Below are 22,904 nucleotides of genomic sequence, written 5' to 3' on the forward strand. Positions count from 1 at the left end.
CCATATAGACGCGATAGTTTATATTTAATTTTTGTTCTTAAACTCGGATCAGCAAAATCCCTTGAGTTGCGCACCTTATGCAGGTTTGGTCCTCGGTTGGTTGTCATGTGTCCATATGTGGTGTGGTCATGATGTCTAGGTCCGCTTGTCAACGGATGTGGAAAGCATAGTGCAACCTAGGAGTTTGGTTTCTAGTTTTGAGTCGGTTGATCCACTTCCATCTCTGACACGTGGAAACCGGAGGGGGGAAGGGGGGGGGGGGGTGCACTCCACACATATGCGTGTAGGCCGGAGGGGTCCGGGCGCGGCCGGCCAAAGTTGTGGGCCCCATGGTTGCCCACTTGTAGATTGACCCATTGGTTGGGTTAAAGAGCCGTCTGTCCGTAGGTTGCAAAGGCTTGTGTGCCTACTGGTTAAATTTGTGTCTTTTCGCACAAATTAAGTAGCACATAAATTCATGTATTTTCAAACGAATTGAACCACACAAAAATGCACAAAAACGCACGAAATCTGCTGAAATACATTTTGTACATATATGCGCGAATTGGATGTGAGGCTGGGCTGGAAAGATAGATATATATTATTACTGAAATATATCTTCCAAACCACATTGCTAATTTATTCCATCATTAGAACATCCCCCCGATCACAGACAGGCAACAGGGCTGTGTTAGAGGGAGGCGGCGGCTGTAGCCTGCTGAATGTAACATATCCCATTATAAAACACTTGTTTTCACTCTCTGATTCAATCAAATAGCCTCCCTACCATCAAATACCTCCAGGCTAATATGTGGTTATTAAAAGGCCATTAGAGGATCATAATAAGTGGCCTGGCAGGGAGAGGATGACAAGGTGACAAAGGCCACTGAACCTTCCCCTCTGTCTGTCAGGAGAACGAGGAGCCAGCCATCAACCGGGAAGGGGACAGCTACAACCTCATCTGAGGGGAGCAATGCTAGTGACTCTAGTACTCTGTGGCTCTAAGTAGGTAGAATGTCAAACTTGTAAGGAAATTTGAGCTTTTAAAACACTGTTCTGCACTCATTATTGAGTTCAGCTCTCATTGAAGTAGGGGGGTTCTCAGAAAATCAGTTGCTGATTCCTTTCCCATATAAAGCACACTCTGCACATTGCTACATTGATCCTGGTGTGTTCATGTTGCTCTCCAACAGCAGAGTGGGTTCCTAATAGTATCTATATGTCACTGAGGGAGCCAGTGGGCATTTCCCCTAGTGATGCACTGGTGAGGCTCCTTGGTTCTCTCAGAACATACTTTTTCAATTTGTCTCCCTGTTGTAAGAGCAGCATCCTACCTTCTTAATTTGGGAATGTTCTAGTAACACTCTGGAGGGCCAAACACAGGATACAGGTAACGGGCACAGTGCTGCATAGAGGAGGGTTGTCACACTGTGAGGGAAAGTAATGGGACCATTGATTCATGAAGCCATAAAAACCTTCACTCTATCAGGGCAAGGGCCATGACAGATAATCCATGTGTGTCTTAAAAGTCAAGGGTCATGACAGATAATCCATGTGTGTCTTAAAGGTCAAGGGTCATGACAGATAATCCATGTGTGTCTTAAAGGTCAAGGGCCATGACAGTTAATCCGTGTGTGTCTTAAAAGTAAAGGGTCATGACAGTTAGTCCATGTGTGTCTTAAAAGTAAAGGGTCATGACAGATAATCCATGTGTGTCTTAAAGGTCAAGGGTCATTACCTCACTGATTGCCTGTGTGCAATCATTAAGGATTAAGATAGAAGACAGCATCATTTTGGGGTGTGGCAATTGTGTATTCTTCTATCCTTGACAGGGACTGCAGTGATGCAGTGTTATCAGATTGTACATGGTACTCTATCATGAGAGTCGTTTAGTGTGAATTAAGAACAGATGGCTTCATGTAATGGTAACATCAGGAGAAAAAAAGAGAAAACATCCCTGTTTATCAAGACTTTGGTAAACTGTGTGTGTGTGTGCGTGTGCGTGTGTGTGTGTGTGTGTGTGTGTGTGTGTGTGTGTGTGTGTGTGTGTGTGTGTGTGTGTGTGTGTGTGTGTGTGTGTGTGCGCTCTAATGAATGGGATAAGGTGGCTCCACCCTAACCCACATTCATTTTCCGTGTAACCAGAGAAGGCCTGAGCAGGAAACAAACCGTTTTATTTAAACACCTTTTGCTGTTATTTTAACTCTTGAAATACCAATGACCTGTTAGCATCCAATGAGCATGTATGGTCAGGAATACACTGACCATACATCTTGGTGCAGAATGTCAATGTGTCCACTGCATCAGCAATATTCTGGTCATTTCATTATAACACTCTGACTAGACAGCTGTGAACAGACATAAAAAAGGCTTGTTTGGAGGACTTCAGGCTGCCTCTGTCTCTGATAGCCCACCACTGTTTTGTGCATTAGTAATAATGACAGGCTAGAGAAAAGGCATAGCAAGCATTTGTATCTGCAGTGAAGATACCTACTTTACAGGACAGTAACTGGTCAGTAGTCATTTCAGTAATAAGTAGAGATTGATCAAATTAGTTAAATTCCAACAAACCAAAAACTTCAAGGAGTCGGTCTAATAACACAAAAAATTGCCTTCTCTGCGCTTTGATTGGCATGGCACACTGCAGCCCACGGGCCTTGCTTGTCCTGTCCTCCCTCCAGCACCCAAGGAGTAGTGTACTCTGTAATGAAGGAATATAATTCCTCCTTCTCTCACATAAGGAACAAGTGGGTCCATGTAGATGTAGATGAGTCAGATGAGTGCCTAAGGAAACCATCTTCCCACTAACCTAGTCACCACAACCCAGTGACAGACAGGAAAAGACCCTGAGGCACTCAATGTTAACATTGCAAAGTCAAACATGAATAATGCATACTGTGGTTTTCTTAAGCTTCATGAACCCTCCCTGTGCATTTATTTGGTATATCAGTAAGACCAGAACTTAGACTTGGATTGGATGTAAAGATGTTGAGCTACCACAATGAAAATAGCAACAGTCTGTAACTGATTCTGTCTCAGCTGTGAGTATGTTGTCTCCTGTTTGTATAACAACCTACATTGTTCATCTCGCAGCCACTCCAGATAGATAAATTCAGTTGTTGCTTTTTATGTTGAGCACATCACGACAAAGCGTACGCATCCGAACCAGCATGGTCCTCTCATACACCCCTTATTCTCATCCAGACAGGGCTAATGAAGAGAGAGAGAGTGGGATTCACTGACTGCAGCAGCTAAATTGGTATCAGTACAGGGTGGCCGTGATCCATCTGATGCCCACAGAGAGAATCTATCTATCTCTGTGCAGCTTGCCTTGCCTTGCCTTCTGAAAATAGAACAGTTCTATCCGTCTCTCACTCAACACAGCCACCCAGTTGTCAAGCACTCTGTCTTACAACTTTGACATTTTAGTAGCTTGGCTTTGCCTCAGACACAGAGGGAAAGAGTGCAGACGAATGGACGCAGCTTGGTGTGAGTGATTGGCTGTGATTTTGGCTCAGATTAAGGACTGTGTTGGTGGTGAAATGTGAAGAAAAAATCACTTCCTTGCAGTCATTTTCAAATCTCTCTGTGTCACCATGTTGTAAGTGGAGAAACTTTGTAAAGTGCTAACCAAGCAAAACTGACACAGTAGCAGCAGGGAAACTCTTCTTCCAGTGCCACCACTTCCACTTTAACTCTTCTGTTGTCGTTCATTACCCCACATGCAATGAGGGTTCACTATAGTATTTCTTCCCCAATTACAGTGCAGGGATAAAGTCAGGGGACCTTATTAGGCTACAGACCCTCTGGAGTCCCACTGGTACTCAGGATGCAGATGGTGTAGGATGTGTTTGTTTGGCCTAAGTGCCTTGAAGAATAAGGATGTAGGATCTTAATTTGAGACCGTTTTCTATAGCAGGAAAATGCAGCAACAGGAAATGCAGCAACAGGAAATGTTAATTATTATGTGGATTATAACTAATGGACATTTTTATGTAGAGGTTGATTCATTTTACGTTAGGGCAAATCAAGTCATTTTAAAGTGGAAATTACAAACTATAGAAGCCTTTTTAGACCATGAGAGTGCTAGGTCACCCATTGTTTTTAGGCGTGTCTTTGAAGTCTTTGATCATTTGACTGGAGTGATCAAATTATGACCCTTCACCCGGAGCAGTTGTTTTCAATAGATGGACTGCAGTTTTAGTGAATGAGATCCAAAGCATTGGCTGTGTTGGTCTTGATATAGGATATTATAGGGTTACTTGTTTCTATCCTGGAATTGCTCATGCTTTTCAAGTACATCTGTCATAATTGTGTCTCTTGAAATTAATCTTAGTTCTAAAAGTGAACCATTCATTGTGACTGAGGGATTCAAATGCTTGTTTGTGTTGTCTGCACTCATGCAACACATTGAGTCTGTAACAACAGATGATTGCATGGGAGGATGTTTTTCTGGTATTCGTGTTGTTTCTCTTCATCCCTGTGTTTCAAAGGGGAGTGCTGACTACTGACTAGATTATCCCTCTCTACAGGCCTGATCGGTAATTGTAAATTGAGTCTATCTGGCTCTATTCCCATGTAGGGAGAAATTCAACAAACTTTTAATTGCTCCGTTCCTCTCGTCTCTATGAATGTTGCTATGGAAACTAAAGCCCATGTAGACCCTCCTCTTCCTTCCCATTCTCCCACTACACGCCTATATTAAATCAAATGAAATCAAATCAAATTGTATTTGTCACATGCGCTGAATACAACAGGTGTAGTAGACCTTACAGTGAAATGTTCACTTACAAGCCCTTAACCAACAAGCAGTTTTAAGAAAAATAAGTGTTATGAAAGTATTTACTAAAATAAACTAAAGTAAAAAAATAATTACATAAAAAAGATATATACAGGGGGACAGGTACAGGCCAGTCGAGGTAATTGGGTCAAACCGGCCATGATCGGGAGTCCAACAGTGCGGCACACAATTGGCCCAGCATCGTCCGGGTTAGGGGAGGGTTTGGCCGGGGTTAATGATGGTGTTGGAGTCGTGCTTGGCCATGCAGTCATGGGGCGTACAGGAGGGGACTGAACACAAACCCCTGAGGTGACCCGTATTGAGGATCAGCGTGGCAGACATGTTTTTACCTACCCTTACCACCTGGGAGAGGCCTGTCAGGAAGTCCAGGATCGAGTTGCAGAAGGAGGTGTTTAGTCCCAGGGTCTTTAGCTTAGTAATGAGCTTTGAGGGCACTATAGTGTTGAACGCTGAGTTGAAGTCAATGAATAGCATTCTCACGTAGGTGTTCCTTTTGTCCAGGTGGGAAAAGGCAGTGTGGAGTCCAATAGAGATTGCGTCATCTGGGGATCTGTTGGAGCGGTGTACAAATTGGAGTGGGTCTAGGGTTTCTGGGATAATGGTGTTGATGTGAGCCATGACCAGCATTTCAAAGCCCTTCATGGCTACAGACGTGAGTGCTACGGGTCGGTAGTCATTTAGGCATGTTACCTTGGTGTTCTTAGGTACAGGGACTATGGTGGTCTGCTTGAAACATGTTGGTATTGTGGACTCGGTCAGGGACAGGTTGAAAATGTCAGTGAAGACACTTGCCAGTTGGTCAGCACATTCTCGGAGTACACGTCCTGGTAATCCGTCTTGTGAATGTTGACCTGTTTAAAGGTTTGACAAGCGTCGGAACCGGTGTAGTAGGATTCAATCTTAGTCCTGTATTGACATTTTGCCTGTTTGATGTTTTGTCGGAGGGCATAGTGGGATTTCTTATAAGGTTCTGGGTTAGAGTCCCACTCCTTGAAAGCAGCAGCTCTACCTTTTAGCTCAGTGAGGATGTTGCCTGTAATCTGTGGCTTCTGGTTGGGGTATGTACGTACGGTCACTGTGGGGATGACATCATCGATGCACTTATTGATGAAGCCAGTGACTGATGTGGTGTACTCCTCAATGCCGTCAAAATAATATTTTATTTAACTAGGCAAGTCAGTTAACCTGGCCAACATCCAGTGAAATTGCAAAGCGACAAATTCAAAAACAGAAATACTCATTATAAAAATTCATAAAACATACAAGTGTTAAACTTCGGTTTAAATATTAACTTCTTGTTAATCCAACCACGGTGTCAGATTTCAAAAAGGCTTTACGGCGAAAGCCTACCATGCGATTATCTGAGAACAGCGCCCAGCAGACAAGTCATTACAAACAGTTACCAGCCAAGTAGAGGAGTTACACAAGTCAGAAATAGAGATAAAATTAATCACTTACCTTTGATGATCGTTATATAGTTCCACTCACAAGACTCCCATTTACTCAATAAATGTTTGTTTTGTTCGATAAAGTCCCTGTTTATATCAAAAAACCTTTGTTTGCGCATTTTGTTCAGTAATCCACAAGCTCAAACGCAGTCACAACAGGCAGACGAAAAATCCAAATAGTATCCGTAAAGTTCGTAGAAACGTTTCAAACTGTGTTTATAATCAAACCTCGGGTTGTTTTTAGCCTAAATAATCAATAATATTTCAACCGGTCAATAACTTCGTCAATATAAAAGGTAAACAAGAAAGGCGCACGGACGTGCGCCTGAAAAATCTCTGGGACACTGTAGGGTCCACTCATTCAGAGTGGTCTTACTCTCTCATTTTTCAGAATACAAGCCTGAAACCATTTCTAAAGACTGTTGACATCTAGTGGAAGCCATAGGAAGTGCAATTTAAGTCCTACGTCAATAGAAAACTAACTCAGGTTTTCGCCTGCCAAATCAGTTCTGTTATATTCACAGATATTATTTTAGCACTTTTGGAAACTTTGGAATGTTTTACATCCAAATCAACCAAAAATATATCCATATCCTAGCTTCTGGGCCTGAGTAGCAGGCAGTTTACTTTGGGCATGCTTTTCATCCGGAAGTGAAAATAGTGCCCCCTACCTTAGTGAAGTTAAGAACAAATTCTTATTTACAATGACGCCCTACCCCGGCCAAACCCTCACGACTCTGGGCCAATTGTGCGCCGCTCTACGGGACTCCCGATCACGTCTGTTTGTGATAGAGTCCAGGATCGAACCAGGGTCTGTAGTGATGCCTCTAGCACTGAGATGCAGTGCCTTAGACCGCTGCGCCGATCGGGAGTTGAAATATTATATTCCAGTCTGTGCTAGCAAAACAGTCAGGTAGCTTTGCATCTGCATCATCTGACCACTTCCGTATTGAGCGAGTCACTGGTACTTCCTGCTTTAGTTTTAGCTTGTAAGCAGGAATCAGGAGGATAGAGTTATGGTCAGATTTGCCAAATGGAGGGCGAGGGAGAGCTTTGTTTGTGTCTCTGTGTGTGGAGTAAAGGTGGTCTATAGTTTTTTTCCCCTCTGGTTGCTCTTGTAACATGCTGATAGAAATGAGTTCAAACGGATTCAAGTTTCCCTGCAGTAAAGTCCCTGGCCACTAGGAGAGCCATCTCTGGATGAGCATTTTCTTGTTTGCTTATGGCCTTATACAGCTTGTTGAGTGCGTTCTTAGTGCCAGCATCGGTTTGTGGTGGTAAATAGACAGCTACGAAAAATGTAGATGAAAACTCTCTTGGTAAATAGTGTGGTCTATAGCTTATCATGAGATGAGCAAAACCTTGAGACTTCCTTAATATTAGATTTTGTGCACCAGCTGTTATTGACAAATAGACACAGACCACTACCCCCTGTCTTAGGCAGCTGTTCTATCTTGCCGATGCACGGAAAACCCAGCCAGCTATATGTTATCCATTTCGTCGTTCAGCCACGCCTCAGTAAAACGTAAGATATTACAGTTTTTAATGTCCCGTTGGTAAGATAGTCTTGATCGGAGCTCATCCAGTTTATTATCCAATCACGTTGGCTAATAGGACTGATGGTAGAGGCGGTTTACCCACTTGCCGTCGGATCCTTACAAGGCAACCCGACCTACATCCCCAATATCTCTGTCTCTTCTTCATGACGGGGATTTGGGCCTTGTCCGGTGTTTTTAGTAAATCCTTTGCGTCCGACTCGTTAAAGAAAAAATCTTGGTCCAGTACGAGGTGAGGAATCACTGTCCTAATATCTAGAAACTAGTTTTGGTCATAAGAGACAGTGGCAGAAACATTATGTACAAAATAAGTTACAAATAATGTGAAAAACCACAAGCACAATTGGTGAGGAGCCCGTAAAACGTCAGCGTCAATTTCCTCCGGCGCCATTATTAGTCTCTTATTAGTCTCTTTAACAAGGGAGCTCCAACTGGCCCAAGCAGGCAACTCTCATTGCCATCAACACTTTGACCATGTAGGCATTGGTTCTGAATCACACACATATTCACACTTGGGCTTTTCCTGTGGACCTCGGCCCCAGTAGGCCTGCAGGCTGAACAGTCAATCAAGCTGCAGCTAATTGGGTCTTTTTCAGTATGCTGCACCTCTGCCCCATCTTACCAGAGCAGGCTCAGAATGTTGAATGACCACTGAGGTTACTGGCTGAAAAGTTAACAATGAAAACTGCTGGTGCCCTGCCTGTGGCAATGTGAAGGTGCTCCAGATTAACTGTCTGAGCAGAGTATGTGACTCACTTCTAAAAGTTTGGCCTGTCGCTGTAACAATGTCTGTATTAGATTTTTATAATCATAAATACATTTTCAACATACTGAGTATTGGAGAAGCAAGGTTGAAGCGGTCACAGTCTTAGCTGTGGAAACATGGCTGAGGGTTCTTTTTCAGAAGCCCAATGCCCCCCCTGAAATGAGTTGTCTTATGCTAGTGTGCATGATCATAACTTCCTCCTGCATTGTGTGCCAACCTTACAGTCAAACAACCACAACCCAAAGACTTTCATCAGAACAATGAAACAGCAAGGACGTGGTAGAACATGGATTTTCATCTTCTGGAGCTTAAATCCAAACCAGGATTTGAGTGATTATGCTTTTTCTCCACGCTGAAAGATTAATTTTTATGTGTTTGCAGTACAATCCAGGCTTTCCTGTGATCAAAAGGATGAGCTATGTTGGTGGAGGAAAATGGCTTCAGTAAGGTGCAAAATTATCCGCTTGGGAACAGGAACATACTGTCATAAAACACTGAAAACGCACACATAACTGAGATGTATCCTGTTGAGAATTATCATGGGACTATTTCCAATACACATTCATCAATTAATGCATTTCTGTTTTCAAGACATTCTACATTGTTGATAAGTCAGCAGGAAAGAGAGTAATGGCTTGAGCAGGTACATGGGTTTCGTAATGACTGCCTAAAGAACTAGAATAGAGCAAAGGGAGGGAGGTGAGTGACTGTAAACTATACTGTATGTGTGTATTTGGTTTCTCCACTTTTGGCCTTTCCAGTCATTGCTTGTCTTGCTGCATGTGAGGGTTGTCCCAGTAGCTGTCACAGTTTCTCTCCCTGGTGAAACAAATCCAGGAGAGGCTCCCTAACACCCGGAGCCCCCTCTTCATGATTAGACCTGCAGCAGGCCCCCCTCTGGACCATAGAGGGTACAGGGAGACTCTCTCTACCCCAGCAGCCCTCATTCACACCTGCATCCCTAGAGCAGACCAGACCAGCTGGCACCAAGCTAGATATCAGCTTGCTATTCCCACAGTGTGATGCCTGGCTGGTCCTAGGAGAAAAAAAAAGTATGTTTGATTTCTTGCCTAAAAGTTACTTGCTCCATAAACAGTTCATTGTGATGGCTTTTGGACTGTTAGAAAGCATGCACTAATCCATATGAAGATATCCAGAGCAAGTCAGAAGAATGTACTGGGTCTGTGAACTCTCTCACTGCACGTAGAAAGAGTTTACACTTATCCAATATGCACTTATCAGAAGTCTATTCTATATTTCAAATTGTTGGGCTCTGCTCATATGTTAATTGAGCAGTACAGAGAACCTCATTTAGCAGAAAGTAGGTCAGAAAACAGTCTTAAAAGTTTTCCGATTGGCCATCATGACTTTCACAGCCATAAATGTCAATGACGAGTGTGTCTGTGGAGGTGACGGCTGTTGAATCATTAATGCTCTATTACAGCCTTATACATTTTTTATCAAGGCCTCATTTTGGGAGACTTTTCTGGTTTTATTATCTTATTATTAGCTTGTCTCGCACCATTTACAGATTTAAGGTACTGTAGTTAGTATTAGTCACAATTTGAGCAAAGGCTCTTGTCATGACCGGTATTTAAACACATCCTGGTTGGTGGAAATGTAGTTCTTTCTCGTATCCAGTAGTAGCTCCCTACAGACATTATTTCAACTGAAACCACTCTTTCAATGAGATATAAACTCCAGTTGGTAATCGAAACCACACAGCCACAAGACCTCATGGTGTTTCTGTGTTTATAAATTGTGTTTATAAGATTCTAGCATCATTAGGCTTCTGTAGGTTCAAACAGCCACTCTCACACGTGCCTGACCCTGTTACCTCCACTGGGCCCTCACACTCCACTCTGTAATGGCTGGTCAGGGAGCGTCCCAGGGCGTCTGTGAAATGGGCTGAGTGAAATGGTGGCACTCCCCTGACAGCAGCATGGGCCCTCAGTAGCTTCACTGATAAGAGAGATTGTTGACAACGGGGCCCAGCGCACGCGCACGCACGCACGCACACACACACACACTCACGTGCGCGCACGATTGCCATTTATAGAGCTCAGTGCAGAGGGGTAAAGTGCTGTTATCGCCTGCTAGCAGGAATGTTCAGCTCTCAAAGCCCTCCACACCAAGCTGCAAACACCATTAGCTTCCATAGCGAAAAGATACGGCAATGTTCTGTACCCCTGCTAAGTACTTCGTGTCCACTGTCATCCTATAGGGAGATAATGAGTTATTTTAAATGCTGTTATGGAGTTCAAGATCCATTATTACACAAGAACAAAATAACTCAATCCTTTCACTGACTTTCTCAGGGTGTGTGGAGAGGCACTGCATTGTACAAAATGGAAATGGTTTCTAAGCTTTTTCCCCATTGTTTTGTCTCAAGGTTTGTATTCATACACAGGAAGGCAGTAAATATGGTTGGACTGATTGTGCCATTCTAAAATGTCTCTGCTCACAACACACCGGCTAAAGACAAGAATGTTAATGTAGCATACTGTAAAATCTCTGTTTCTCTCTCTCTCTCTCTCTCTCTCTCTCTCTCTAAGAGCAGTCTGTGAAGAGGTATCAACAGCACAGCAACAGCACAGTCTGTGTAAAGGCAGAAATTCTCTGTGGATGAGCTTTCATTTAATAATTCATATGAAGACACTCATGGTGAGAGAATTGTAATTGTCTTGCCTCACTATTTCTCCTCCTCTCCTCGGTCTGAAACATTATAGGGCTATTATTAAATCCATAAGCATCTCAAATGTGTTGCTCAGGTATATATTTATTTTGTTGCAAGATGGCGTCTTGTCATGTCCCATATATAGTTTTATATCTTTTCTTTGCATTCTTTTTAATATTTCTCCTAAACCTCAACTTCAAAATACTCTCCGGCAACCAGCCTCACCCAGTGTGGTGTGGATCTGTTTTTTTTCTAAAGTATTTCTACTAACCTCCAAACTGGAATACCTCAACTGAAGCTAGCTAGCTAACTAGCTTTCAGCTATCATCTATCAATCAGCTAACCACTGCTAGCGGTCATCCGCTAACCTTTAGCTCGGAAAGCTCTCGCCAGTTCATACAACGCGTTTCAAACCAGAGCATACCGGATCTATTTTTCTCTCCATATCCCCGGATTCCTACCACAAACTCTGAACCTTTTCATCTGGATCATCGCAGCTAGCTAACTGCAACCCGGGTTGACTACTACTGGCTAACGTTTCCATCCCGGAGCTAGCACCAACTAGCCTGGCGCTAGCCCATGCTAGACCCATCTCCTGGCTAGGGCTCCTGGGATACTCCTGAAGCTCACTCCGGACCCCTGGAAGGATATTGACCTCATTCCGTCAATCCCTGGTTATTCGTTAAAAGTGCCTTCCTCACCATCTTAAATAAGCATGCCCCATTCAAAAAACGTAGAACCAGGAATGGATATAGCCCTTGGTTCTCTCCAGACCTGTCTGCCCTTGACCAGCACAAAAACATCCTGTGGTGTTCTGCATTAGCATTGAATATCCCCGTGATATGCATCTTTTCAGGGAAGTTAGGAACCAATATACACAGGCAGTTAGGAAAGCTACGGCTAGCTTTTTTAAATAGAAATTTGGATCCTGCAGTACAAACTCAAAAAAGTTCTGGGACACTGTAAAGTCCATGGAGAATAAGAGCACCTCCTCCCAGCTGCCCACTGCACTGAGGCTAGGAAACACTGTCACTACCGATGAATCCACAATAATTGAGAATTTCAATAAGCATTTTTCTACCGTTGGCCATACTTTCCACCTGGCTACCCCTACCCCGGTCAACAGCCCTGCGCTCCCCACAGCAACTCGCCCAAACATCCCCCACTTCTCCTTCCCACAAATCCAGATAGCTGATATTCTGAAAGAGCTGCAAAATTTGGACCCCTACAAATCAGCCAGGCTAGACAATATGGACCCTCTCTTTCTAAAACTATCTGCCAAAATTGTTGCAATCCCATTTACTAGTCTGTTCAACCTCTCTTTCGTATCGTCTGAGATTCCCATAGATTGGAAAGCTGCCTCGGTCATCCCCTTCTTCAAAGGGGGAGACACTCTAGACCCAAACTGCTACAGACCTATATCTATTCTACCCTGCCTTTCTAAGGTCTTTGAAAGTCAAGTTAACAAACAGATTACTGACCATTTCGAATCTCACCGTACCTTCTCTGCTATGCAATCTGGTTTCCGAGCTGGTCATGGGTGCACCTTAGCCACGCTCAAGGTCCTAAACGATATCATAACTGCCATCGATAAGAGACATTACTGTGCAGCTGTATTCATCGACCTGGCTAAGGCTTTCGACTCTGTCAATCACAACATTCTTATTGGCAGACTCAACAGCTTTGGTTTCTCAAATGACGGCCTCGCTTGGATCACCAACTACTTCTCCGATAGAGTTCAGTATGCCAAATCGGAGGGCCTGTTGTCCGGACCTCTGGCAGTCTCTGTGGGGGGCCACAAGGTTCAATTCTCGAGCTGACTCTCTTCTCTGTATACATCAATTATGTCGCTCTTGCTGCTGGTGATTCTCTGATACACCTCTACGCAGACGACACCATTCTGTATACCTCTGGCCCTTTTTTGGGCACTGTGTTAACTAACCTCCAGATGAGTTTCAATGCCATACAACTCTCCTTCCGTGGCCTCCAACTGCTCTTAAATGCAAGTAAAACTAAATGCATGCTCTTCAATCGATCGCTGCCCGCACCTGCCCACCCGTCCAGCATCACTACTCTGGACAGTTCTGACTTATGTGGACAACTACAAACACCTAGGTGTCTGTTTAGACTGTAAACTCTCCTTCCAGACTCACATTAAACATCTCCAATCCAAAATAAAATCTAGAATCGGCTTCCTATTTCGCAACAAAGCATCTTTCACTCATGCTGCCAAACATACATCGTAAAACTGAACATCCTACCGATCCTCGACTTCGGCAATGTCATTTACAAAATAGCCTCAAACACTCTACTCAACAAATTGGATGCAGTCTATCACAGTGCCATCCGTTTTGTCACCAAAGCCCCATATACTACCCACCAGTGCGACCTGTATGCTCTCGTAGACTGGCCCTCGCTTCATACTCGTCGCCAAACCCACTGGCTCCAGGTAATCTACAAGTCTCTGCTAGGTAAAGCCCCGCCTTATCTCAGCTCACTGATCACCAAAGCAGCACCCACCCGTAGCACGCGCTCCAGCAGGCATATCTCACTGGTCACCCCCAAAGCCAATTCTTCCTTTGGCTGCCTCTCCTTCCAGTTCTCTGCTGCCAATGACTGGAACGAACTGCAAAAATCTCTGAAGCTGGAGACTCTTACCTCCCTCACTATCTTTAAGCACCAGCTGTCAGAGCAGCTCACAGATCACTGCACCTGTACATAGCTCATCTGTAAATAGCTCATCCATTCTACCTCGTCCCCATACTGTATTTATTTATTTATCTTGCTGCTTTGCACCCCAGTATCTCAACTTTGCACATTCATCCTCTGCACATCCTACAATTCCAGTGTTTAATTGCTATATTGTAATTACTTTGCCACCGTGGCCAATTTCTTGCCTTACCTCTCTTATCCTACCTCATTTGCACATGCTGTAACGTCAACTCACCATCAGTACGACCAGGAATATGACTTTCCCGAAGCGGGTCCTGTGTTCTGCCTTTCACCCAGGACAACGGAATGGATCCCAGCCTGCGACCCATAACAAAGACGTCGTAAAAGAGTGAAACGAAGCGGTCTTCTGGTCAGGCTCCGGAGACGGGCACATCGTGCACCACTCCCTAGTATACTTCTCGCCAATGTCCAGTCTCTTGACAACAAAGTTGATGAAATCCGAGCAAGGATAGCATTCCAGAGGGACATCAGAGACTGTAACGTTCTTTGCTTCATGGAAACATGGCTCACTCGAGAGACGCTAACGGAAAAGGTGCAGCCAGCTGGTTTCTTCACGCATCGCGCCGTCAGAAACAAACATCTTTCTGGTAAGAAGAGGGGCGGGGGCGTATGCCTTATGGTTAACGAGACGTGGTGTGGTCACAACAACATACAGGAACTCAAGTCCTTCTGTTCACCTGATTTAGAATTCCTCACAACCAAATGTCGACCGCATTATCTACCAAGGGAATTCTCTTCGATTATAATCACAGCCGTATATATTCTCCCCCAAGCAGACACATCGATGGCTCTGAACAAACTTTATTTGAATCTTTGCCAACTGGAAACCACATATTCTGAGGCTGCATTCATTGTAGCTGGGGATTTTAACAAGGCTAATCTGAAATCAAGACTCCCTAAATTGTATCAGCATATCGATTGCGCAACCAGGGCTGGTAAAACCTTGGATCATTGCTATTCTAACTTCCGCGACGCATATAAGGCCCTCCCCCGCCCTCCTTTTGGAAGGAAGCCGTGGGACAGGCCAAATGGACCACAGATACACCCATGTCCATAATGCTGAAACTGACCTAGAAGAGAGGAAGAAAAAATACAAAAATACAAAATACAAAAATTTTTTAAAATTGTGTGTATGAAAATGTGTAGATATATGTGAATGCACTCCTTAGCGCCCCCAACCCTCTCCCATGCACAGCTGTGAGCTATAATTTGAATGCCGTTTTTTTTATCCCTTATTTATTTATTTTTTTACTTCTTTACTTCTTTTTTTATTTTATTTTTATTTTTACTTCTATTTTTAAAACAAAACACCACAAACTCATGTCGGGAAAAGCAAAAAGGCTAAACTAATCTACGACCGTTCTGATAAAAACCTTTGGGCATTCAGCCTCGGGGGATGCCTTGCTTGACCACACCCTCCTTCCTTGCTCCTGGCCTGCCCTGCCTCTTCCACCAATCCAATTGTTTTTTTATGGACAGAAAAGAGCAGAGGCTCTAGCTGTCCGATCAGGTCCGTTGTCTACTTGCACTTTCGGAAAGCTGACCACGACTCCATTTTGTTGCTCCCTGCCTACAGACAGAATCTAAAACAAGAAGCTCCCGCGCTGAGGTCTGTTCAACGCTGGTCCGACCAATCTGATTCCACGCTTCAAGACCGCTTCCATCACGTGGACTGGGATATGTTCCGCACTGGACTGGGATATGTTCCCATAGCAACGATTAAAACATTCCCAAACCAGAAACCGTGGATTGATGGCAGCATTGGCGTGAAACTGAAAGCGCAAACCACTACTTTTAACCAGGGCAAGGTGACCGGAAACATGACCGAATACAGACAGTGTAGCTATTCCCTCCGCAAGGCAATCAAACAAGCTAAGCGTCAGTATAGAGACAAAGTAGAGTCGCAACTCAACGGCTCAGACACAGGAGGTATGTGGCAGGGTCTACAGTCAATCACAGATTACAAAAAGAAAACCAGCCCCGTCACGGACCAGGATGTCTTGCTCCCAGGCAGACTAAATAACTATTTTGCCCGCTTTGAGGACAATACAGTGCCACTGACACGGCCCGCAACCAAAACATGAGGACTCTCCTTCACTGGAGCCGACGTGAGTAAAACATTTAAACGTGTTAACCCTCGCAAGGCTGCAGGCTCAGACGACATCCCCAGCCGCGCCCTCAGAGCATGCGCAGACCAGCTGGCTGGTGTGTTTACGGACATATTCAATCAATCCTTATCCCAGTCTGCTGTTCCCACATGCTTCAAGAGGGCCACCATTGTTCCTGTTCTCAAGAAAGCTAAGGTAACTGAGCTAAACGACTACCGCCCCGTAGCACTCACTTCCGTCATCATAAAGTGCTTTGAGAGACTAGTCAAGGACCATATCACCTCCACCCTACCTGACACCCTAGACCCACTCCAATTTGCTTACCGCCCAAATAGGTCCACAGACGATGCAATCTCAACCACACTGCACACTGCCCTAACCCATCTGGACAAGAGGAATACCTATGTGAGAATGCTGTTCATCGACTACAGCTCAGCATTTAACACCATAGTACCCTCCAAACTCGTCATCAAGCTCGAGACCCTGGGTCTCGGCCCCGCCCTGTGCAACTGGGTACTGGACTTCCTGACGGGCCGCCCCCAGGTGGTGAGAGTAGGTAACAACATCTCCACCCCGCTGATCCTCAACACTGTGGCCCCACAAGGGTGCGTTCTGAGCCCTATCCTGTACTCCCTGTTCACCCACGACTGCGTGGCCACGCACGCCTACAACTCAATCATCAAGTTTGCGGACGACACTACAGTAGGCTTGATTACCAACAATGGCGAGACGGCCTACAGGGAGGAGGTGAGGGCCCTCGGAGTGTGGTGTCAGGAAAATAACCTCACACTCAAAGTCAACAAAACTAAGGAGATGATTGTGGACTACAGGACACAGCAGAGGGAGCACCCCCCTATCCACATCGATGGGACAGTAGTGGAGAGGGTAGTAAGTTTTAAGTTCCTCGGCGTTCACATCACAGACAAACTGAATGTTCAGGAGGCTGAAGAAATTTGGCTTGTCACCAAAAGCACTCACAAACTTCTACAGATGCACAATCGAGAGAATCCTGTCGGATTGTATCACCGCCTGGTACGGCCACTGCTCCGCCCACAACCGTAAGGCTCTCCAGAGGGTAGTGAGGTCTGCACAACGCATCACCGGGGGCAAACTACCTGCCGTCCAGGACACCTACACCAACCGATGTCACAGGAAGGCCATAAAGATCATCAAGGACAACAACCACCCGAGCCACTGCCTGTTCACCCCGCTATCATCCAGAAGGCGAGGTCAGTACAGGTGCATCAAAGCAGGGACTGAGAGACTGAAAAACAGCTTCTATCTCAAGGCCATCAGACTGTTAAACAGCCACCACTAACATTGAGTTGCTGCTGCCAACACACTGACTCAACTCCAGCCACTTTAATAATGGGAATTGATGGAAATTGATGTAAAATATATCACTAGCCACTTTAAACAATGCTACTTAATATAATGTTTACATACCCTACATTATTCATCTCATCTGTATATGTATATACTGTACTCTATATCATCTACTGCATCTTTATGTAATACATGTATCACTAGCCACTTTAAACTATGCCAGTTTGTTTACAATCCCTACATTACTCATCTCATATGTATATACTGTACTCTATACCATCTACTGCATCTTGCCTATGTCGTTCTGTACCATCACTCATTCATATCTTTATGTACATATTCTTTATCCCTTTACACTTGTGTGTATAAGGTAGTAGTTTTGGAATTGTTAGGTTAGATTACTCGTTGGTTATTACTGCGTTGTCGGAACTAGAAGCACAAGCATTTCGCTACACTCGCATTAACATCTGCTAACCATGTGTATGTGACAAATAAATTAGATTTTATTTGATTTATATAGATTTTCCTACTGTATTATTGATTGTATGTTTGTTTTATTCTATGTGTAACTCTGTGTTGTTGTATTTGTCAAACTGCTTTACTTTATCTTGGCCAGGTCGCAGTTGCAAATGAGAACTTGTTCTCAAATAGCCTACCTGGTTAAATAAAGGTGAAATATATCTATATATTTTTTTAATATAATATCGACAACTTGAGGGCCTGCGTAATCTACTTAACACAACGCTGGTTGGCAAGGAGATGATAGCCATAGACAGACATGCTGATTGGGTCTACTTGTGATTGTTCCTCCTGGTTGTTTACACTTGTTGAAAAGCTGTGCTGTCTTACTTTACTGTCCTTGGCGTGTGAATTGTATTGGCCAGAATGCTGCACATCTCTATAGTTGTCCTTGTGAGTACACAGTACTGAGGCATGCCGTGCAACTGCAACCTGCTGCAACCACTGAGGAGAGGAGGCAGTTGGCTCTTGGTGCGCTTGCTTGCTCAGAGATGACATTCTGAAGCTAAGGAGGCTGATGGATCGACTTCACACGTGTCAGTTTAAATGATGGATGAGAGGAGAGGAAGAGAAGGGGGTCAGGAACATGCTGGAATGGCAATGGCACACAACAGAGAATTGCTTGACTTTATCACTGTTCCCTATAGGGCTCTATGCAAATGACTGATAAAGAGTGTTTTCTGATTGTTTCTGACTCCTGACTACCATGCCATCTCCCATTTAACAGTGCAGATAAATACAGATTACCCTTCTGAGATGGGGAAGTGAAGGGAGCAGCCAAATCAAATATGCTTTTGCACACAATCAGGATTTTGAATTCATTCGAGCATAATCAGCTTTGTTGCAGTCAGTGTGTGTATGTGTGTTTGCCACAAAATGAAGGATTTAATGGCCAGTGAGCACAAGGTGAGATGGGCTCTGGATAATAATGAGTGTACTAAATCATTTGGTGTGAATTTCTGGTCTGAGTCCATCAGTCTGGGCTTGTGGTGCCCTTATTAAGCTTCTCCACCTTAACGCAAACCTCTGCTGCAAGGAGCTATAAATGTGTGCATAATGTGTCCGTGCGAGTGATATTGGCTGACTGTAGAGTGAGGCTGCTGGTGTGTGATGTGGTGGGGAGCTCACTGCCTGCCGTGCATTTGAGTTGTGATGTTTATCTTAGCCTCTGAGGAATCACTCTGACAGACTTCCTCAACGTCTTCCCATTGGAGTGCCTTGTTACCGTGGGAACTGTGGGGCTCAATAAACAGACCTTTTTTTGCAGGCCACAGCACACAACAAGTAATCCCCATCACCATTGGATTATAATATGAAAATGAATACTTTTTATGGAGAAACTGTGGAAGTTTTAGTTCGTGCTCTAAACCTGATCACTTGTGTTGTTTCTCCTCTCCCTGTTAGATTGAAGACGTCATTATGCGGATACAGGATGAGAAGGCAGGAGGTGTGGCCATCCGAACTGTCAAGAGCTTCCTGTCCAAGATCCCCAGTGTGGTATCAGGTGACCAGCTGTGTGTGTGTGTGTGTGTGTGTGTGTGTGTGTGTGTGTGTGTGTGTGTGTGTGTGTGTGTGTGTGTGTGTGTGTGTGTGTGTGTGTGTGTGTGTGTGAGCGTGCTTGCTGCATGTTCAGCATGTGTGTGCGTGAGATAGAGGCAGAGAGAGGCAGAGAGAGAGAGAGAGAGAGAGAGAGAGAGAGAGAGAGAGAGAGAGAGAGAGAGAGAGAGAGAGAGAGAGAGAGAGAGAGAGAGAGAGAGAGAGAGAGAGAGAGAGAGAGAGAGAGAGAGAGAGAGAGAGAGAGAGAGAGAGAGAGAGAGAGAGAGAGAGAGAGAGAGAGAGAGAGAGATATGACTCAGTGTGGCTCAGCAGAGAGAGAGAAGGAGTCAGAATCATTAAAGCAAATATGACCTTTCAGGCTCATTTGAATTGCTGCCTCTGCAGATTGGGACAGATGAGGCAGTCTCAGCCCGTAAGGTTTTGGCAGAGAAGCCTGATGTGATGTCTGGTATGTCGCTGCCCTTGTCATTATGCAGTGTGGCTGGTTGTGTGTTGGGTGACATGGTTTAAGGGGGCAGTGTGAGTGAGTAAGACAGTTTTGGCTGGTGTATGTGTGTTAGCTTGTGAGTCAACAGAGTCAACAGTATCTATGGGGCTGGTGGGGAGTGGGTGGGGGGATGCTCTCTGAGTGTGACTCACCCCCTCACATGTCTCCCTAGGCCTGCTGTGTCACACTTGACTCTCTCAGTCTCACTCCTCACTCCCAAGTGCTAGCATTGTGCCAAATATGTTGCTGTCCAGGAGTTAGACAAAAGACCTGGTTTCCTGCCTATTGTTAGTCCAAGATCACATTGTTCCGTTTGAATTGTTGCTGCAAACACCTGCTCACCTGTGCCACATTCAGCCTTAGCCAAGGGCATTTGTATTTGTATTTATTATGGATCCCCATTAGCTGCTGCCAAGGCAGCTGCTACTCTTCCTGGGGTCCAGCAAAAAGTAAGGCATTTATAGACATTATAATAGCATTTCTAAACACTAAAATACATTTTGCAACAGATTTCACAATACATTAAGTGTGTGCCCTCGTGTCACTACTCTACTATAACAATCCAGGTGTACATGTGTGTATCGTGTGTATGTTATGTGTGTTTGTACCTCTGTGTTTGACTCTTCACAGTTCCTACTGTTCCATAAGGTGTATTTTGTATATTTTTTCAAATCTGATTTTAGTGAGTTACTTGATGTGGAATTGAGTTCCATGTGCACATGGTTCTATGTACTGTAGTACTGTGCGCCTCCCATTGTCTGTTCTGGACTTGGGGATTGTGAAGAGTCCTCTGGTGGCATGTCTTGTGGGGTATGCATGGGTGTCCGAGCTGTGTGCTGGTAGTTTAAACAGACAGCTCGGTTCATTCAACATGTCAATACTTCTTACAAAAACAAGCAGTGACGAAGTCAATCTCTCCTCTACTTTGAGCCATGAGAGATTGGCATGCATATTATTAATGTTAGCTCTATGTGCACATTTAAGGGCCAGCCATGCTGCCTTGTTCTGGGCCAGTTGTAATTTTCCCAAGTCCCATTGTGTGGCACACACGACTGGGCAGTAGTCCAGGTGTGATAAAACTAGGGGCCTTGTTGATATTGTTGTTAAGAAGGCACAGCAGCACTTTATTTTAGACGTATTATGGACAGACCTCTCCCCATCTTAGCTACTGTTGCATCAATATGTTTTGACCATAACAGTTCACAATCCAGGGTTACTCCAAGCAGTTTAGTCTCCTCATCTTGCTCAATTTCCACATTACTCAAGATTTTGTTGAGGTTTAGGGTTTAGTGAATGATTAGTCCCAAATACAATGTTTTTAGTTTTTTAAATATTTAGGACTAACTTATTTCTTGCCAGCCACTCTGAAACTAACTGCAGCTCTTTGTTAAGCGTTGCAGTGATTTCACTCGCTGTAGTAGCTGACCTGTATAGTGTTGAGTCACCCGCATACACACAGTAGACACACAGGCTTTACTCAGAGCCAGTGGCAGGTCATAAGTAAAGATTGAAAAAAGTAAAGGGCCTGGACAGCTGCCCTGGATAATGTTGTTCATTTATTTACTGTAAAATAGCATTTTATCTGGTCAAATACTATTTTTTCCAAAAGTTACTAAGGGTGGATAACAGGCTGATTGGTCGACTATGTCAGTATTGTAGCTGTGCTGTAAGCTAAAAGTAATAGATTGTTAAGGGGAGACCAGTTCAAGGACTGTTGCATCTTTTGTGTAGAGACTTTCTGTGTGTACAATGCTATTTCAATGTCACTGTCAACCATTCTTCTCTTTTGAATACCAGGAGCAGACATTGTCCTGTGGCTGGTGAAAAACCTCTCAATTGAGGACTCAGGTATGCCTGCTATGTACACAGCCATATTTCACAGGGATGACCACTGTTCTCAGCCTCTACTCAAGCATTAAAAAGGGAAGCCATTTTTCTCTACTCAGCGTTAGTATCCTGTTCTCGCTCCTGCAGCTGAAGCCATCCATTTAGGGAGCCTGATTGCTGCCCAGGGTTACCTCTTCCCCATCTCCGACCACGTCCTCACTCTCAAAGATGATGGGACCTTATACCGCTTCCAGGTAAGCTACCATGATATTTTCAGGCACCAGTATACCTACCATCCTTAGTGGTCCTAAACTGGATTTACTGTCCAAACCACCAACCATAACATGTGTCATGACCATTATCACATGAAGGCAAAGGAGTGGAGAAATGATCCCTGTGAACTGTCCAGAACAGAACAGTAGCCTCATTACCTTGTGGCTGGTCACTTTACGCTCTAAAGCAGAAATAACCAGGGGAGAATATGTTCTAACGGAGCCACTGATGTGAGAGATTCCTCTAGTAGTCTGATCCTCACTATACAGGTCAAGCGTTGTAATCAGTCTGGACGCACCGCTTTGGAAATGTTTGCCTAATCAGTCTCCTCTCACTGCCATAATTTACTCCATTAACCTGTGGTTAAATCACTTGAGATATGGTTGAGTATTATCACTATGTAATAAATATAGATATCAATATTGCTATAATAGATTATACCAATTGGAGAGGCACAATGTACAGTGTTGCAGATCTACTCACAGCATCCCGCAATCTGGTGTAGGGTAGTGTGTACACTTATTACTATGTAAATAGTCCGGGTGGCCATTTGATTAATTGTTCAGCAGTCTTATGGCTTGTGGGTAGAAGCTGTTAATTAAGGAGCCTTTTGGACCTAGACTTGGCTCTCAGGTACCGCTTGCCGTGTGGTAACAGAGAGAACAGTCTATAACTGGAGACTTTGACCATTTTTTGGGCCTTACTCTGACACCGCCTAGTATATAGGTCCTGGATGGCAGGAAGCTTGGCCCTAGTGATTTATTAGGCTGTACGCACTACCTTCTGTAGCGCCTTACGGTCAGATGCCGAGCAGTTTCCATACCAGGCGGTGATGCAACCAGGATGC

At 44.3% G+C, this 22,904-nt stretch overlaps 1 protein-coding gene across 2 annotated transcripts in view; it reads left to right on the plus strand.

Moving 5' to 3' along the window:
• LOC110505520 (regulator of G-protein signaling 6) overlaps positions 1-22,904 on the plus strand; it is a 59,131-nt gene that overhangs the window by 16,673 nt on the left and 19,554 nt on the right. For both annotated transcript variants that reach the window (XM_021584793.2, XM_036963066.1), the window contains exons 3-5: positions 19,318-19,417; positions 21,755-21,805; positions 21,932-22,038. In XM_021584793.2, coding sequence (XP_021440468.2) covers positions 19,318-19,417; positions 21,755-21,805; positions 21,932-22,038 — 258 coding nt within the window. The remainder of the gene's footprint in view (positions 1-19,317; positions 19,418-21,754; positions 21,806-21,931; positions 22,039-22,904) is intronic.

Source organism: Oncorhynchus mykiss, chromosome 25, assembly GCF_013265735.2.
Source record: "Oncorhynchus mykiss isolate Arlee chromosome 25, USDA_OmykA_1.1, whole genome shotgun sequence".
Taxonomy (NCBI): Eukaryota; Metazoa; Chordata; class Actinopteri; order Salmoniformes; family Salmonidae; genus Oncorhynchus; species Oncorhynchus mykiss.